The sequence below is a fragment of the Oryctolagus cuniculus genome, chromosome 16, assembly GCF_964237555.1.
Source record: "Oryctolagus cuniculus chromosome 16, mOryCun1.1, whole genome shotgun sequence".
Taxonomy (NCBI): domain Eukaryota; kingdom Metazoa; phylum Chordata; class Mammalia; order Lagomorpha; family Leporidae; genus Oryctolagus; species Oryctolagus cuniculus.
In genome coordinates this window covers 28,103,215-28,122,115 of record NC_091447.1, presented here as the reverse complement: position 1 = coordinate 28,122,115, position 18,901 = coordinate 28,103,215, and the positions used below count along the sequence as shown (strand labels likewise).

At 41.1% G+C, this 18,901-nt stretch overlaps 1 protein-coding gene across 1 annotated transcript in view; it reads right to left on the bottom strand.

Annotated features, from left to right (window-relative positions):
* NME8 (NME/NM23 family member 8) overlaps positions 1-18,250 on the bottom strand; it is a 49,806-nt gene extending 31,556 nt beyond the window's left edge. The window contains exons 1-5 of the mRNA XM_051852900.2: positions 18,062-18,250; positions 17,929-17,986; positions 17,645-17,751; positions 12,209-12,280; positions 6,582-6,698 (exon numbers count right to left, since the gene is read on the bottom strand). Of these exons, the coding sequence (XP_051708860.2) occupies positions 6,582-6,698; positions 12,209-12,280; positions 17,645-17,751; positions 17,929-17,986; positions 18,062-18,094 (387 nt within the window). The 5' untranslated portion in view covers positions 18,095-18,250. The remainder of the gene's footprint in view (positions 1-6,581; positions 6,699-12,208; positions 12,281-17,644; positions 17,752-17,928; positions 17,987-18,061) is intronic.
* Between the last annotated feature and the right edge of the window lie 651 nt (positions 18,251-18,901).

Here is an 18,901-nt window from a genome sequence, read left to right as displayed (position 1 = left end):
CAAGGAAACAGCAGATTTAAATGACACTATAGCCCAAATGGATCTAACAGATATATACAGAACTTTCAACCCTACATCTACAGACTTCACATTCTTCTCAGCAGCGCATGGAACCTTCTCTAGGATTGACCACATACTAGGCCATAAAGCAAGTCTCAGCAAATTTAAAAGAATTAGAATCATACCATGCAGCTTCTCAGACCACAGCGGGATGAAGCTGGAAATTAGCAACTCAGGAAACCCCAGAAAGTATGCAAACACATGGAGACTGAACAACATGCTCCTGAATGAACACTGGGTCATTCAAGAAATCAAAAGAGAAATCAAAAACTTTCTGGAAGTAAATGAAGACAACAACACAACATATCAAAACTTATGGGATACAGCAAAAGCAGTATTGAGAGGCAAATTTATAGCAATAGGTGCCTATACCAAGAAATTGGAAAGGTACCAAATAAATGAGCTTTCAGCGCACCTCAAGGACCTAGAAAAACTGCAGCAAACCAAACCCAAATCTAGTAGGAGAAGAGAAATAATTAAAACCAGAGAAGAAATTAATAGGATTGAATCCAAAAAAACATTACAAAAAATCAGCCAAGCGAGAAGCTGGTTTTTTGAAAAAATAAACAAAATTGACACCCCATTGGCCCAACTAACTAAAAAAAGAAGAGAAAAGACCCAAATCAATAAAATCAGAGATGAAAAAGGAAACGTAACAACAGACACCACAGAAATAAAAAGAATCATCAGAAATTACTACAAGGACCTGTACGCCAGCAAACAGGAAAACCTATCAGAAATGGATAGATTCCTGGACACATGCAACCTACCTAAATTGAACCATGAAGACATCGAAAACCTAAATAGACCCATAACTGAAACAGAAATTGAAACAGTAATAAAGGCCCTCCCAACAAAGAAAAGCCCAGGACCAGATGGATTCACTGCTGAATTCTACCAGACATTTAAAGAAAAACTAATCCCATTTCTTCTCAAACTATTCAGAACAATTGAAAAAGAGGGAATCCTCCCAAATTCTTTCTATGAAGCCAGCATCACCTTAATCCCTAAGCCAGAGAAAAATGCAGCACTGAAAGAAAATTACAGACCAATATCCCTGATGAACATAGACGCAAAAATCCTCAATAAAATTCTGGCCAATAGAATACAACAACACATCAGGAAAATCATCCACCCAGACCAAGTGGGATTCATCCCTGGTATGCAGGGATGGTTCAACATTCGCAAATCAATCAATGTGATTCACCACATTAACAGACTGCAGAAGAAAAACCATATGATTATCTCAATTGATGCAGAGAAAGCATTTGATAAAATTCAACACCCTTTCATGATGAAAACTCTAAGCAAATTGGGTATAGAAGGAACATTCCTCAATATAATCAAAGCAATTTATAAAAAACCCACAGCCAGCATCCTATTGAATGGGGAAAAGTTGGAAGCATTTCCACTGAAATCTGGCACCAGGCAGGGATGCCCACTCTCACCACTGCTATTTAACATAGTTCTGGAAGTTTTAGCCAGAGCCATCAGACAAGAAAAAGAAATCAAAGGAATACAAATCAAGAAGGAAGAAGTCAAACTATCCCTCTTTGCAGACGATATGATTCTGTACTTAGAGGATCCAAAGAACTCTACTAAGAGACTATTGGAACTCATAGAGGAGTTTGGCAAAGTGGCAGGATATAAAATCAATGCACAAAAATCAACAGCCTTTGTATACACAAGCAATGCCATGACTGAGAAAGAGCTGCTAAGGTCAATCCCATTCACAATAGCTACAAAAACAATCAAATACCTTGGAATAAACTTAACCAAGGACGTTAAAGATCTCTACGATGAAAATTACAAAACCTTAAAGAAAGAAATAGAAGAGGATACCAAAAAATGGAAAAATCTTCCATGCTCATGGATTGGAAGAATCAACATCATCAAAATGTCCATTCTCCCAAAAGCAATTTATAGATTCAATGCAATCCCAATCAAGATACCAAAGACATTCTTCGCAGATCTAGAAAAAATGATGCTGAAATTCATATGGAGGCACAAGAGACCTCGAATAGCTAAAGCAATCTTGTACAACAAAAACAAAGCCGGAGGCATCACAATACCAGACTTCAGGACATACTACAGGGCAGTTGTAATCAAAACAGCATGGTACTGGTACAGAAACAGATGGATAGACCAATGGAACAGAATTGAAACACCAGAAATCAACCCAAACATCTACAGCCAACTTATATTTGATCAAGGATCTAAAACTAATTCCTGGAGCAAGGACAGTCTATTCAATAAATGGTGCTGGGAAAACTGGATTTCCACGTGCAGAATCATGAAGCAAGACCCCTACCTTACACCTTACACAAAAATCCACTCAACGTGGATTAAAGACCTAAATCTTCGTCCTGACACCATTAAGTTATTAGAGAACATTGGAGAAACCCTTCAAGATATTGGCACAGGCAAAGAATTTCTGGAAAAGACCCGGGAGGCACAGACAGTCAAAGCCAAAATCAACTATTGGGATTGCATCAAATTGAGAAGTTTCTGTACTGCAAAAGAAACAGTCAGGAGAGTGAAGAGACAACCGACAGAATGGGAAAAAATATTTGCAAACTATGCAACAGATAAAGGGTTAATAACCAGAATCTACAAAGAGATCAAGAAACTCCACAAGATCAAAACAAACAACCCACTTAAGAGATGGGCCAAGGACCTCAATAGACATTTTTCAAAAGAGGAAATCCAAATGGCCAACAGGCACATGAAAAAATGTTCAAGGTCATTAGCAATCAGGGAAATGCAAATCAAAACCACAATGAGGTTTCACCTCACCCCGGTTAGAATGGCTCACATACAGAAATCTACCAACAACAGATGCTGGTGAGGATGTGGGGAAAAAGGGACACTAACCCACTGTTGGTGGGAATGCAAACTGGTCAAGCCACTATGGAAATCAGTCTGGAGATTCCTCAGAAACCTGAATATAACCCTACCATTCGACCCAGCCATCCCACTCCTTGGAATTTACCCAAAGGAGTTTAAATTGATAAACAAAAAAGCGGTCTGCACCCTAATGTTTATTGCAGCACAATTCACAATAGCCAAGACCTGGAACCAACCTAAATGCCCATCAACGGAAGACTGGATAAAGAAATTATGGGATATGTATTCTTTAGAGTACTATACCGCAGTAAGAAACAACGAAATCCAGTCATTTGCAACAAAATGGAGGAATCTGGAACACATCATGCTGAGTGAAGTAAGCCAGTCCCAAAGGGACAAATACCATATGTTCTCCCTGATCGGTGACAACTGACTCAACACCAAAAAGGAAACCTCCTGAAGTGAAATGGACACTATGAGAAATGGTGACTTGATCAGCATAGCTCTGACTGCTAATGGACAACTTAATACATTATCCCTCATAGTATTTTTTTTTTGTCTGTTCTACTTAATATGACTGGTTTAATTCTGTAATTATCACACAGTTATTCTTAAGTGTTGAAAATTAACTGAAATGTGATCCCTGTTAAACATAAGAGTGGGAATAAGAGAGGGAAGAGATGTATAATTTGGGACATGCTCGGGCTGACTTGCCCCAATTGGTAGAGTTGGAAACATACCAGGGGATTCCAATTCAATCCCATCAAGGTGGCATGTGCCAATGCCATCTCACTACTCCAAGTGATCAATTTCAGTTCACAATTGATCATAATGAAAGGACTAAGAGTCAAAGGGAGCACATAAACAAGTCTAGTATCTGCTAACACTAACCGATAGAATAAATAAAGGGGAGAGTGATCCAACATGGGAAGTGAGATACTCAGCAGACTCATAGAATGGCGGATGTCCTAAATAGCACTCTGGCCTCAGAATCAGCCCTAAAGGCACTCGGATCTGGCTGAAAAGCCCATGAGAGTATTTCAGGCATGGAAAGCCAAGACACTCTGGCAAAAAGATCTCTGTGAGTGAGATCCCAGTGGAAAGAACAGGTCTTCAAAGAGGGAGGTGCCTTTCTCTGAAGGGAGGAGAGAACCTCCACTTTGACTATGACCGTGTCTAAACAAGATAAGAGTCGGAGAACTCAGAGGGCTTCCATAGCCTTGGAAACTCATAACTGGTGCATAGGGAGATTACTGATGCCATAAACAGGAGTGTCAATTGGTAAAGTCAACAACAGGAGTCACTGTGCACTTACTCCTCATGTAGGATCTCGGTCCTTAACGTGCTGTACACTGAGGCTTAATGCTATAACGAGTACTCAAACAGTATATTTCACTTTGTGTTTCTATGGGGGTGCAAACGACTGAAATCTTTACTTAATGTACACTAAACTGATCTTCTGTAAAAAAAAAAAAAAAAAAAAAAAAAAAAGAAAGAAATTTTCAATTCCCAACTTGACTCTCACTGGGATTAAACATGACAATAGGTCTGATCTGATTTCATCATCATTTAAAAAAAAATCATCTATTATTTTTCACTTTATGTTTCTGTGTGGGAGCAAACTGTTGAAATACTTACTTAAGGTATACTAAGCTGATCTTCTGTATATTAAGATAATCGAAAATGAATCTTGATGTGAATGGAAGGGGAGAGGGAGTGGGAAAGGGGAGGGTTGTTGGTGGGAGGGACGGTATGGGGGGGGAAGCCATTGTAACCCATGAGTCGTACTTTGGAAATTTATATTCATTAAATATAAGATAAAAAAAAAAAAAAAAAAAAAAAAAAAAAAAAACAAGTACTTATACTAGTCTGAGTCTATACATGTCTCATTTGTTCTATCTTGTAATATTTCTTGGTTAGTTTCCCATGGTTTTTGTTTAATTCTCTCTCTCTCTCTCTCTCTCTCTCTCAATCATATCAGTTTCTCCTGTTTTTCCATCTATATTTTGGATCACTTTCCTATGTGAGGTGCTGTCTTATGCTACTGTGTCCATACTTCCATGTGCTTTATGATTCATTCCTTAAATTTTAAAAGATTTATTGTATTTATTTGAAAGGCAGAGTTACAGATAGAGGTAGAGACAGAGAGAGCTCTTCTATATGCTGGTTCACTCTCCAGATGGCTTTAACAGCCAGAGCTGCGCTGATACAAAACCAGGAGCTTGGAGTTTCCTCCAGGTCTCCTATGCAGATGCTGGAGCCCAAGGGCTTGGGCCATCTTTTATTGTTTTCCCGGACCATAACAGAGAGCTGGATCAGGAGTGGAACGGCTGGGACTTGGACCGGCGCCCATACTGAATGCCATGCTTCAGGCCACAGCTTTAATCTGCTGCGCCACAGCACCGGCCCCTCATTCCTTAATTTTTTTTTTTTTTTTTTTGACAGGCAGAGTGGACAGTGAGAGAGAGAGACAGAGAGAAAGGTCTTCCTTTTGCCGTTGGTTCACCCTCCAATGGCCACTGCGGCCGGCGCGCTGAGGCTGGTGCACTGCGCTGATCCGAAGGCAGGAGCCAGGTGCTTCTCCTGGTCTCCCATGGGGTGCAGGGCCCAAGTACTTGGGCCATCCTCCACTGCCTTCCCGAGCCATAGCAGAGAGCTGGCCTGGAAGAGGGGCAACCGGGACAGAATCCGGGGCCCCGACCGGGACTAGAACCCGGTGTGCCGGTGCCGCAAGGCGGAGGATTAGCCTAGTGAGCCACGGCGCCGGCTCCTTAATTTTAAATAGCTTTACTTCTTACTACAAAGTTGATAGAAACATTAAGCAGAAAATGTACTTTACACACTCACATACCATCGAACCATAGTTATGCTATGTACTCTTAAAATTCATCAATCTCTCCTGGTCTTCTTTTCATTTTAATCGAACAAGAACACATTAAATATTCCATCATTGTATGGATTCATAGTTATACACACTTTATGTATTCTAGTCACTGTTGTGAGGTATTTAGGTTCATTTCATATTTATTTATTTGAAAGTCAGTTATATAGAGAGAGGGAGAGAGAGAAAGATCTTCCATCTTTTGGTTCACTACCCAGAGGGCTGCTAAAGCCATGGCTGGACCAGGCCAAAGCCAAGAGGCCAGGAGTTTCTTCTGGGCCTCCCTCACAGGTGGTAGGGGCCCAAGTAATTGGATCATCTTCCACTGCTTTTTCCTAGGCCTTTAGCAGGGAGCTAGATTGAAAGTGGAGCAGCTGGGACACGAATTGGCATCCATATGGGATGCTGCTATCGCAGACAGTGACTTTATCCTGCTTTGCCAAAATGCCAGCTCCTGATTTCATATTTTTAATACTATGGACAACACAGTAATAAACTTCCTTTTCTATCTTTGCCTCATTTTCTTTGGGTAAATTGATGAAGGATAATCGTCAAGTCAAAGATATCTATATAGAGAGAGAGATGGATATATAGATATATGTATACACACATATATATGCCTTTAAAAATTTTTTTATATATATTCCTTTGATTCACATTGCCAATCTTCCCAGAAACGTTGCACCCTTTAGAAACCTAGACAGTTATAAAGTTAGAAAAATGTTTACAGAGACAACAAACAAAAAAGTAATTTCTTTAAAGCTTCAAAGTAGTTACTAATCCAAACTATTACCTGAGGGCGAGCCATTTCACCTGCTGCAATTTTCCTCTCATCATTGATCAAGTTAATAATTTTTTTGCTAACAAGTGGTGCATTCGCACCTTGAATTTTTGCAATTATTTTTCCATACTAAAAAGGGAAAGAAAACATGAAAGACATTTTCAGAATAAGTTAAGAATTAGCACTTAATCTGGACTAAGTCAGCCATTCTTGGTCCCCATCCCCATCAATTCACTTTAACGTTTTAAAGTAGTTATTGATGTGAAAGTGTGTTGATTTGGTAAACCCAGCTCTGTGAGTTCTACCACTAATTTGTCTATCTTCCTGCAACTAAAGGCACGCAGCATCCTCCAGCACCTGCAGAAACAAGCCGTTGCCCTGTAGGAGCACTTGCAGGCAATCCCTCCCAAGGCTTCTCTGCTTTCAACTGGAAAGCTCTGGGTAGGTCTTCTAACATTTTGCTCCCTAGTTACTACAGACCTTGTATCCCTTTTGTCTATTTGTCAACACATATTTACTAATTATCTGTTCATTGGCACTGTCCCAGAGAGGCATAACAGTAATTTGTACCTGACCTAATTAAATTACAAAAAAATAAAATCCCACAAAAATAACAACACATGTGGAATAACAACCATGAGAGGTGCCATCGAAGGAGGTACAAAGCACTCAGAACAACTGTAAGAATGTGTCCTGGTCAAGGAAATCAGACAAGGTACTTCTAAAAGTCAGGAAATGAATCTCAGTTTAAAATGTGAAAGATGGGGTCAGAGATACTAAGCCAAAAGGAGGAGGAAGGACATTCTAGGTGTGGGTGTTCAGCACGGTAGCTGAGCTTCTGCCTGGGGCACCCACATTCCATATTAGAGTGTCGAATACCAAACCCTAGCTCTGGTTCTGATTCCAACTTCCTGCTAATGCACACTTCAGAGATAGTAATGATGGCCTAAGTACTTGATTCCCTGCCAATCATGTGGGAGACTCGGATTGAGTTCTTAGCTCCCAGGCATTTGAGAAGTGAACCGGTCGAAGAGATGTCTCTCACTCTTTCTCCTAATAAAATAAATATATTTTTGAAATGTATAAAAATGGCATTCTAGGCTAAAGGAATAGCAGATGCAGAGGTGTTAAGTATGAAAGGGAGTAGGGCAAGCAAAGAGGCAGGCTGCAAAAGTGAGGGAAGCCTAGCATGACTTGAAGCCCACCACTTAGAGGGATGAAGAGTTTATAGAACTTTGAGGGCCATGGAAAGATATAGAATTTGTCCTAAGTATAGTCAGCTCTAAGCATGATAAAAAACGTGGTTTGTAAGGATCATTTCACAACTGCGAGGAGAAAAGTTTAGAGGCAGAGGAAGAGATGTTGGTATTCAAGTTAGGAGCGACTCCAGAGGTGAAGAAGAGAGGCAACAGCCCCTCAGTCTATAGCAGTGGTGGTGGTGTTGGGAAGAAGGAGATAAGGGTGAGAGAGACCTGGATGGTGAAGTTGACAGAGCCGAGATATGACTTGGGTTGGGTGTGATGTCATCATTAAGATGACTCTTTTGCTTGAAAACTAGCTACATTATGAATTATGATGCTATTCACCAAATGAAGACACTAGAGGAAGACCATGTTTAATTGGGAGGAGGGTCTGGTATTGGATGAGTTTGTTATGAGATGCCTTTGATTAGAACAAGAGGAGATGTCAAACCAGTTGGATATATAAGTCTGGAGTTCAAAGTACAGGACTTCAATGTAGATGTAAATTCAAATTTTTGATCTATAGGTGGCGATAATTCAAAGTGCACATGGAAGAAATTTTCTAAGGAGAGCAGATGGTTTGATAAGGTCAATATTTAATGGCTGAATAAAGAAAAATGACTCTAGAAGAAGAGATAGAGAACCGTAGTATCTAGGAAGGTGAAAAGAAAACCAAATCATAGAGGCCAAAAGAAGCAGACATTTCAAACAAAAGAACATGGTCTTTGGATTCAATGCATTAGAGAAGTACAGAATGATAAAGGTGTAAAAGCATCTTATATTTAGTAACAATCTGGTGTTGAATCAATTAGCTACAGCAATTTTGATGCAATGATCAAACATAGGCCAGATCCAGTAGATTGAGCATTTGATGGAATGGGAAGAAATGGAGAAAAAATAAATACAGAAACTCTTATGAGTTATTAGCTGAGAAGTAAAGAAGAGACATGTGTGGTGGTGGGGCAGAAGTATAGTATCAAAAAAAAAAAAAAAAGAAGTCTTATTTTTTTCAATTGAAAAGTTTCACTCAAATTCAAAGGCCAGTGAGAAGGATCCAACTGAGAAAGGTTTAAATGAAACCTGAGACTGTAATTATCATTTCCCTCTGAAAAAATATTTCAATAATTCTTTGAGTGTTCTGTCATTCCCTCCTGCAAAACTTGCTGGGATGAATGCAAGAGGTTGTTGTGGGATTATCTGAAGAAGGAAGCAAAGAGGCAAGATGGTGTTTGCGAGGTCAGAAAGTGAGATTCTTAGGTAATTACTGTGGTTGTGGAGCCATGGATGATAAAAATGTCTGAGGCATTTTTACAAGTGATTAGAAGAGCTCTATTGGAAACAAACTTCATTGGCAGTAAGGAGGTCAAGGTTATTGGTTGTGTTGCTAATGTACAGCCTGATGTCACTGGCGTGATGGTACGACTTGGGCTTGAGAGTAAGATTTTGAGCCAAGTAATAAATGGGGCTGATTGGAAGGTTAGTAAAGGACAGGAGTAAAGTGGGAGGGAAGGAGATTTAGCCCAACAAAACAGACTTCTAATAAGCAAGGGAAAGAAAGTTGTTGAATATGTGAGGGGAAATAAGGGAAAACCAATTCTTTTTTTAAAAACTTTTATTTAATAAATATAAATTTCCAAAGTACAGTTTATGAATTACAATGGCTTTTGCCCCCCATAAGTTCTTTTTTCTTATTTAATAAATGTGAATTTACAAAGTGCAACTTTTGTATCGTTGTGGCTCCCCCCCCAACCTCCCTCCCTCCCGCAGCCCTCCCCTCTCCCACTCCCTCTCCCATCCCGCCCTTCATCGAGTTTCATTTTCAATCACCTTCATAAACAGAAGATCAACTTAGTATACACCAAGCAAGGATTTCAACAGGCTGCACTCACACAACCGCACAAGGTATAGGGCATTGTTCGACTAGTAGTGTTGTTTTTAAGTTTCATAGTAAAACACATTAAGGACAGAGATCCTACGTGGGGAGCATGTACCCAGTGACTCCTGTTGTTGATTTAACAATTGGCACTCTTATTTATGACATCAGCAATCACCTGAGACTCTTGCTATGAGCTGTCTAGGCTATGGAAGCCCCTTGAGTTCACCAACTCTGAACTTGTTTAGTCAAGGCCATATCACAGTGGAGGTTCCTTTCTCCCTTCAGAGAAAGGCGCCTCCCTCCTTGATGGCCTGTTCCTTCTGCTGGGGTCTTGTTCACCAGGATCTTTCATTTAGATTGTTTTTTGCCACCGTGTCATGGCTTCCCATGCCTGTGAGACTCTCATGGACCTTTTAGCCAGATCCGAATGTCCCAAGGGTTGATTCTGAGGCAGGAGTGCTGTTTTGGGCATTTGCCATTCTATGAGTCTGCTGTGTGTCCTGCTTCCCCCGCAGGATCATACTCTCCCTTTTAATTCTATCCTTCATTGTTTGCTTACACTGATCTTGTTTGTGAAATCTCTTCGACACTTACCCTATCTTTTTGATCAGTTGTGTATTTATACTTATCACTTTACCAAGTGCACTGGCAACCCATTCTTCCTGTCTCTGTAAAACAATCACTGCTTGTGGGCTGCAGCAAAAATGTCTCAAGGAAGGAGCCAGATTTAAGGAAAGTCAAGGAAGAGGAGTATAAGTCCAGAGACACAGTCCAACACTTGGGAAGTTCTCTGTATTGATTCCAGATGTCACACAAAGTTTGGGAGTTGGGAAGATCATTGGGGAGCTAAATCAAGAAAAGGACATGGCTGGGTTTATTCTTCGGGCATTGATCTCAGGGATTAGAGATCAGGGCTTGGGTCTGAGGCTGGACCTGACTCAGATGGCAGGGTGATGGCCACTCCAGAGCTCCTGACTCTACGTGGTAGTGCACCTGCTCAATCTCATCCCTTGGCCCGTGGCTCCATGACACTTACTTCTGGGATCTTTTCATTGTTTATCAGCGACCAAGCCCATTTGTGCTTCTGTGCATACTCATTCTGGTTCCGTAAGCTATCACTAAGCCAGAAGTCAGCAAATTATGACACATTACGGAGACTATTTTTCAACGGTGCAGAAAGTAGTCACTGTCTGATCCTTTACAGAAATTGTTGGCTGATTCCTCATGTAAATCATCAAGTCCTACACATCATCAATCACTCTTCTCCTAAATCATCAAACTTTGCATATCTAACTAAGAGCAAAAATCTACAATCAACTTTTTTCATTCAGTTAACTCAGTAATTCATTTCCTTGAAATGCTTGCAGGAATATTGTCTACAGAAGCAAAAAGTTCTAAAGAAATGTTTTTTAAATAATTATTTCTGATATCAAAAGTGACAATAAGATGTATCCATCATTGGAGGTAGGCATTTAGCTTAGTGGTAAAGATGCTTGTGTTCCATATCAGAGTGCACTGGTTTGATTCCTGGCTCTGGGTCCTGACTCTGGCTTCCTCCTAATGCCCAGACCCTGGGGAGTAAGGATTATGGCTCCAGTAATTGTGTCCTGCCACTCATTGACTGAGCTCCTGGGTCTTGGCTTTGGCCTGGCCCAGTCTTAGCCATTGCAGGCATTTGGAAATTAAAACAGTAAATTATATGGGATCTCTCTATCTCTGTCTCTTTCTGCCTTTCTATCGTCAAATAAAAAAGTAGAAAAAGAGGAAAAGGAAGGAGAAGGAAATGGAGAAAGAGAGGAAGACAGGCGGGGAGTGAAAGGGGAAGAAGGAGGGGGAGGAGGGAGTGGGAGGGATGAAGGGAAGGAGAAGGAGGCAAAACCAGCACCTCTGGGTAACCTTTCTTTACCATCCCAATTTCCAGTTCTCTCCCCGTGTGTCACACAGTGTCATATAGGATACTTAACTGTATGTTTTCTTTTAGAATATAGCACTTACTATGCTTTTATTATTACTGCAATATTTCCAGAATATTTACAAAATATAGAAAAGAAGAAAAATACAGAGAAAGTGATTATAGCATTTTGGTGACTACACTCCCTGCCTTCTTTCTATGCATCTGTAGATACAGAGATAAAAGTAATATGGACTTCTAAATAGTGATCCTAGAGACGGTTTCTTGCATGGATACACATGAATATTTATAAACAATTCTCTCCTGGTAGGTATCCTAGAAATGTCCAATTTTTTCACTCATTTAAATAACTCATTGTGCAAATCTCTGATGAGTTCCTTAGTAAAGGTAAACACCATTCTATTTTTCTTTTCTCTGATCAACTCCTCAACTCATTACAGGCTCCTAGAAGTCAAATTATAAAATATATTATTAGACAAGCAATGATAGCACAAACAATGTGCAATTACTATCATCGCATACAGCCCATGGCAATTTTACAGTGCTACTTGCTCTTTAACTGCAAATTGGAATCAGATAACACAATTGAGATGATAAATATTATACTTACAAGACTAAAGAGAAAAACAGGTTCACATTTATCCCTAAATGGCTGCAAAGTCGCAATGCTGTCAGCTTCTGCCTGAAAAAAAATATAAATATTTCATACAGTAATAAAGGAAAGTATACCTAAGTCTTTTGGTACACTATGTTCAAACAATACAGAGATGCATGCATTTTTATTTTTAATCTTTATTGCAGTGTTTTCTGGGTGTGTTGCACTTTTTCAAGGATCAAACTGCACAAACTGGCAAATCAAGCCATGCGTCATTTGCCCTCAACCTTACCTCTTACTGTTCCCCTTTGTGGCATCCAACCTCCATCCAGCTAGACTCTTCTAATTGTGTCTTCCTCCCTCATTGGCTGCTCTTGCCTTTCCTTTTCCCAGTGAGCTCAAGCCCCCTCCCTCCCAGGAGCCTGTCTCACTCCTTTCTGCTAAACATCCTTTCTTGCTCTACACAGAATTCCACCCCCCTCAGGACATCTATTGTTGTGCCACAGGCAGACACGGGGCTGCCTTGCTTTGCTAGGAGGAGAGCTGTGTGCTAAGACGGGGTAGGGTGCGTATTTGCCTTTGTGTCTCAGCCCTCCCTAGGTGTCAGCTAACGGGCCATGTGTAAAAATGAGCTTACTAAATGAGCCAGAAGTCACATCTTATTTTTAAAAATATCTATCTATTTATTTATTTGAAAGGCAGAGTAACAGAGAGAGAGAGAGAGAGAGAGAGAGAGAGAGAGATGGAAATCTTCCATCTGCTGGTTCACTCCCCAAATGGCCACAACAGACAGGTCTGAGCCAGGCTGAAATCAGGAGCTAGGAACTCCATCCTGGTCTTCCACATGGGTGTGGAGCCCCAGTACTTGAGTTGTCTTCCACTGCCTTCCCAGGCACATTAGCAGAGATTCGGATCAGAACCAGGGTAGCCAGGATTTGAACCAGGATTCTGACATGGTATGTGGGCATTGCATGCTGTGGCTTAACTCGCTGTGCTACAACGCTACCCTGGCAATCACATCTTAATGTATTTGATTCTTATGCTTTAATTTTCCATATAAATTTCAAGTTGTCCTAAACTGACTGTAAAGAACTATACTTGAGGGACTGGTGCTGTGGCATAGCAGGTAAAGCAGCCACCTGCAGTGCCAGCATCCCATATGGGTGCCAGTTTGAGTCCTGGCTGCTCCACTTCCAATTCAGCTCTCTGCTATGGCTGGGGAAAGCAGTAGAAGATGGCCCAAGTGCTTGGGATTCCTGTAGCTGCCTGGGAGACCCAGAAGAAGCTCCTGGCTCTTGGCTTAGGATTGGCCCAGCTCTAGCCATTGCAGCCATCTGGGGAGTGAACCAGCAGATAAAAGAGCTCTCTCTCTCCTCTCTCTCTCTCTCTCTCTCTCTGTCTCTGAGTAACTCTGCCTTTCAAATAAATAAATAAATCTTTAACAAAAACCCTATACTTGTAGCATCCGCTCCATATTAACATACTTGTACTATCTCTGGGTCCAGCTATCAGAATGAGGTGGATCAGGAGGGGCTTCCCTAAGTTTGTGTCTTAGTCTGTGCCTTAACAATGAGCATTTAGACCTTTCTCTCTGTCTCTCTCTCTCACTGTCCACTCTGCCTGTCAACAAAAAAAAAATGAGCATTTATGTCTCACAGGTCTTGGAGGCTGAAGTCTGAGAGGAGAGAGTCAGCATAATTCAGTTCTTCCTGGTGAGGTCCTCATTCAGAAGAGAGCGCGTCTCTCCTTTACCCTGTGAGGGCGTTGATCTTATCCTAATGAGCTTCCAGAGCCTCACCTCCAAATGATCACAGAGAGATTAAGGTTTCAGTGCATGAATTTTGAGAGCTGGAGCAGAAGTGGAGCAGCCAGGTCTCTGATAGGAGATGTCAGCCTCACACGTGGCTGCTTAACGAACTGTGCCACAACCCAGGCACACACACACACACATAAACACATCCTAACAGAATTCACATATATGTGCATTGAGCCAGTTAAAAAGGCATAAATTAGCTGACAAACTTGTTCTGATCAAGTCAGGGTAATTTTAATGTTATCAGTCTCATAGATTTTAATTTTAGACTTCAAAGTTCAGGAAAGTAACCTTTTCCTTAATTAATGGTGGAAAACAAGATTTCCAGCAGAGGGCACCCATCAGTTGTTGCTCACAATGAACATTCAGGCATGATTTTCTTTTTTCACCTTTTATAGGCAGATCATATCATAAAAACAGCATCAATCTATATGATTGTACTATTGTTGAGAGGGTAAAGCCAGAACAGAAGAGGAATACTTCAGGAAGACTGTACATGATTTTTTGCTGATAAATTGACTACATGCTAGTGTTGTGAGTGTGGCGTATCATGGAAGACTACCCTACTATCACTTCCCAGTGAAATCAGCATAGGAACGGGACTCACACTCATGGAGTAGGCCGAGGAATTGTACCCAGCCTGCTACCGCTGGGTGGACATAGCCTGAGTCCTTCGGAAAGCTCAGTGAAGACCTGTGTCATCATGATGCATCTCTACTATTAGCCAGTCCTCCCTTCTCAGAGCTGCTCTGAGCTGGGCTGAAATGGGGTCCAAGAAACTACAGAGCCAATTCTCCTTCCACAAGTGCTGGAACCCACACAAAGACTTTCTAAACAAGATGGATTTAATGATTTTAGACCTCATCAAGTTCACCTCCTGCTTGTCTAAGAGGTCCCTTATTTTGCTTGTCTAAGCCCAAGTTTCCTCCCTGGTAGCCTAACAGTTGAGTTTCCAGGTAGGCTGTGAGGTGAGCAGGAAAGCTTCCTTTTGTTGGTCTTTCCCCCATTGACTTGAAACCCTAGACTTTCTGTAAGTCCAGCTTGTGGACTTGTATTTCTACCACTTTCAGACAAACTTCTCTAATGCCAACCATCAGGATTCACAAGGATTCTCTGGTCCTTGATTCTTCATGATCCATCTATCTGTCAACTGTTGGACACTTCTGATATTGCTCTTAACCTCTTACACCAGCTCCTTGCCAAGTGCACATGGCAATCTACTCCAGGCCCTATTTTAAAACTTGGTTTTTCCTTCCTGCCAATAATGAAGTCTGGAACACCTCCCATCTCCTTGCAGGTGGTTCCAATTCTGCAGAATGAAGCAAATAGTTACAGAATCTTGTACTTAAGAAACTCTGAGGCCAAGAGAATGAAAAGACAAGTACACACTAAGAGAAAATCTTTGCGAAAGACAAAGTCCAAAGATATTTAGATGGCAAACAAGCACATGTAAAAATGCTGCACATTACACATAAATGCAATTTAAAACAACAATGAGGCACCACTACACGGCAATTAAAAAGGTCAAAGTTTAGGTCCCTGGCAACACCAAATGCTGGCAAGGATGTGGAGCAACAGGAACCTTTGCTGGTGATGGATATGTAACTGGGATAGGTACTTTGGAAGACAGTTTGACAGTCTCTTAGAGAATGAAACACAATGTGACCATGTGATCCAGTAATTAGCCTCCTTGGCATTTACCAAAATAGATCCACACAAAAACCTGTGGACAGATGCTTTTAATAGCTCTGTTCAAATTGATCAAAATTTGGAAGTAGCCAAGATGTTCTTTAGTAGGTGAATAAACTGTGGTACATACAGACAATGGAATATTATTCAGTTCTGAAAAGAACTGAACTATCAAATAATGAAAATATATGAAGGCCGGCGCAGTGGCTCAATAGGCTAATTCTCTGCCTGCGGCACCAGCACATCGGGTTCTAGTCCCGGTTGGGGCGCCAGATTCTGTCCCGGTTGCCCCTCTTCCAGGCCAGCTCTCTGCTGTGGCCCGGGAGTGCAGTGGAGGATGGCCCAGGTGCTTGGGCCCTGCACCCCATGGGAAACCAGGATAAGCACCTGGCTCCTGCCATCGGATCAGCGTGGTGCGCTGGCCGCAGCACGCCGGCCACGGCGGCCATTGGAGGGTGAACCAACAGCAAAGGAAGACCTTTCTCTCTGTCTCTCTCACTGTCCACTCTGCCTGTCAAAAAAAAAAAAAAAAAAAAGAAAATACATGTAAGAAAAATTAAATGCATATTATTATTAAGTGGAAGAAAGTCAATTTGAAAAGGCTACATGCTGTATGATTCCAACTTTATAATAGTATAGAAAAAAAAAACTATTGATATAGCAAAAAGTTCATGGGCGCCAAAGGTTAGGTGAGTGGCAAGAGGGATGAACAGGCAAAACACGGGAATTTTAGGGTAGTGAAACTACTCTGAATGATGGTGATGCGTGATATTATACCTTTATTAACACAGAATGTACAGTACTAAAAATAAACCCTAATGTAAATGTTGGGCTTTGGGGAATAGTGATGTGCCAGTATAGTTCCATCGATTCTTCTGTGGGAGTTTGATAGTGGAACAGCCTCTAGGTATGTGGGGGTAGAGGTATGTAGATATTCTTTGCTCAATTCTATACTCAATTTTGCTGTGAACCCCAAAGTGTTCCAAAAATACATCTATATAAAGGAAATTTTTAATAAAAAAAAAAGCTACATGGCACTTGTTTCAAAAGATAACAGTCAATTCCTGCACTTAGGACTTAAGGATTTAAGGGTTGGATAGCCACTTATTCTCTTGAAGAGAAATGCAGTAAGAGAGTTTCTTAATTTAGATTGCTTATTATTGCCTTAAATTGAGGAAAAGACAGTCTATAGATTGCCTGCAGAAGGGAATGGATGGTGAAATGTAAGTTAAGGTCAATAAGAAAACTCATTTCGAAGTCAGGGTTGAGAGGCGCCATGGAAGGCGTGAACCCAGGAGAATGTGCAATGGGTTGAGTTGTAGATTGCAGTAGACACTGTGTTTCATAGACAAAGAATGAAGATATGTAAATCGGTGTCTGCTTTTGCATCTCAGGTCTAGTTGATTTGAGTGTGTTTCTGTCCAACAAAAATATATTATGAGGTACATACATGCTTGCAACTTCTCTGTAGCCACATTTAAGCCTAAAAAGAGGGCTGGGCATTTGCTGTAGTGGTTAATCCACCACATACAGTGCCCAGATCCCTTACTGAACTGCCCTGGTTCAAGCCCCATTCCCTCTACTTTTGGATCCACTTTGCTGCTAACACACAATCCCCGAGACAGCAGGTGACAGCTCAGATAATTATGTCCCTGCTGCCCACCTGAGTGAAATGAATTGAGTCTGTGGTTCCCAACTTTGTCTTGGCACATGCCCAGCTGTTTCAGGCATTTGAGCAGTGAACAACAGATAAAATAGCTCTCTGTATCTCTCTATCTCTGTCTTTCTGCTTTTCAAATAACATGAAAATAAATAAAATAAGTAACATTTTTAATTAAAAGGAGACTGAAACAGGCAATAATAATGTAATAACATAACAGGCAATAATAATGTAATAACATATTAATAATAACAAAGAACCAATCTTTTAATGAAAATGAAGCCCTTACAACAACAAAGTGCAGAATTTCCTCTTCATTCAGTTCATTTTTCAATTTTCGGAACAATGTTTGCATTGCTTTGCAAGGTCCACACCAGGCTTGGTAAACATCGATCACTAGAAGATGGAAATTTATGCAATAAAAAAGTCAAGTCATCTAGAATAGCAACTTATGCCAATGGTGGAGTGGGGGCCAAGGCAAAGGGCAGGATTTGCGGAGCAGCACCCTGCACAGGGGGCATGGAGGTATCTGGACCAAACCCCAAAAGCCAGACAGTAAGGGAGTCCCAGTACCTGTCAATCCTTTGTTCTGTAGCATCTCATCCCACAGGCTCTGACTATTGATGACTACCTGTAAAACCAGAGGAACCGTCAAAGGCATCAAGTGCCCAGCACTAGAGACAGAATTGGGCTGTGTCATACCTACCTGTAACTGAACTTCTCGCTTTTTGCTTGCCATTGATCTACTCTCATGTGAGAAAGGAAGAAAAATACAAAATTTCAGGAGGGAATGTACATAATAGCCCCTTTCTGCATTAGATGGCCATCTTCATACACTGTAGAAATGTCCCTTCGCCAGCTCTTGGGTGATGCAGTCTCACCTGTTCTAGAGAGAGATGACATCACAGACAGAATCCAGCATTCCAGACTCCATGCAAAATGCTGTCATAGTATCCTGGTCTCCCAGGAATCTTGAAGCAAGGCAAGACTGTCAAGAGTTGCAGTTTAATTAAAATAATTGCATGTTCTCCGGAAGTTCCCTGCAGAGTTTCCTGTATTTTTATGAACACATATTAATTTCTGTGAAGATGCTTCTATTGGGATCTGCCCACTCCAGGGATATTTGATTTTTAGAACAAGCTCACTGATGTGTTCTGAAGCACAGCATAACTTTCAAAGAGGTCTTAAATCAATCAGGTCAAAACTTCCCATTCAACGATATCAGGGACAGTTTGGGGTGACAGTCGATGTTAGAATGAAACAAAGGAAATGACCACAAAACAGGTGATATCTCAGTACAGGTGTTGGATGCCTTGACACGCCTTACACAGAGAGGATCTTCTAAGCTACACCTGGATGCTTAAAAAGGAGGATGGAACAACCCCCAAAGCACTAACTTCTGCATATGTTGGTGGCCAGAGATATTGCTGAGAGTAGACTCCAAGGAGAGAGAGAGAAGAGTTTTGTTTTTCACTTTCTAGTAGAAGTTTATCCACATAGAATTACATGTACATGACTCCTTCCTCAAAGCCACTGAGAGATGGCG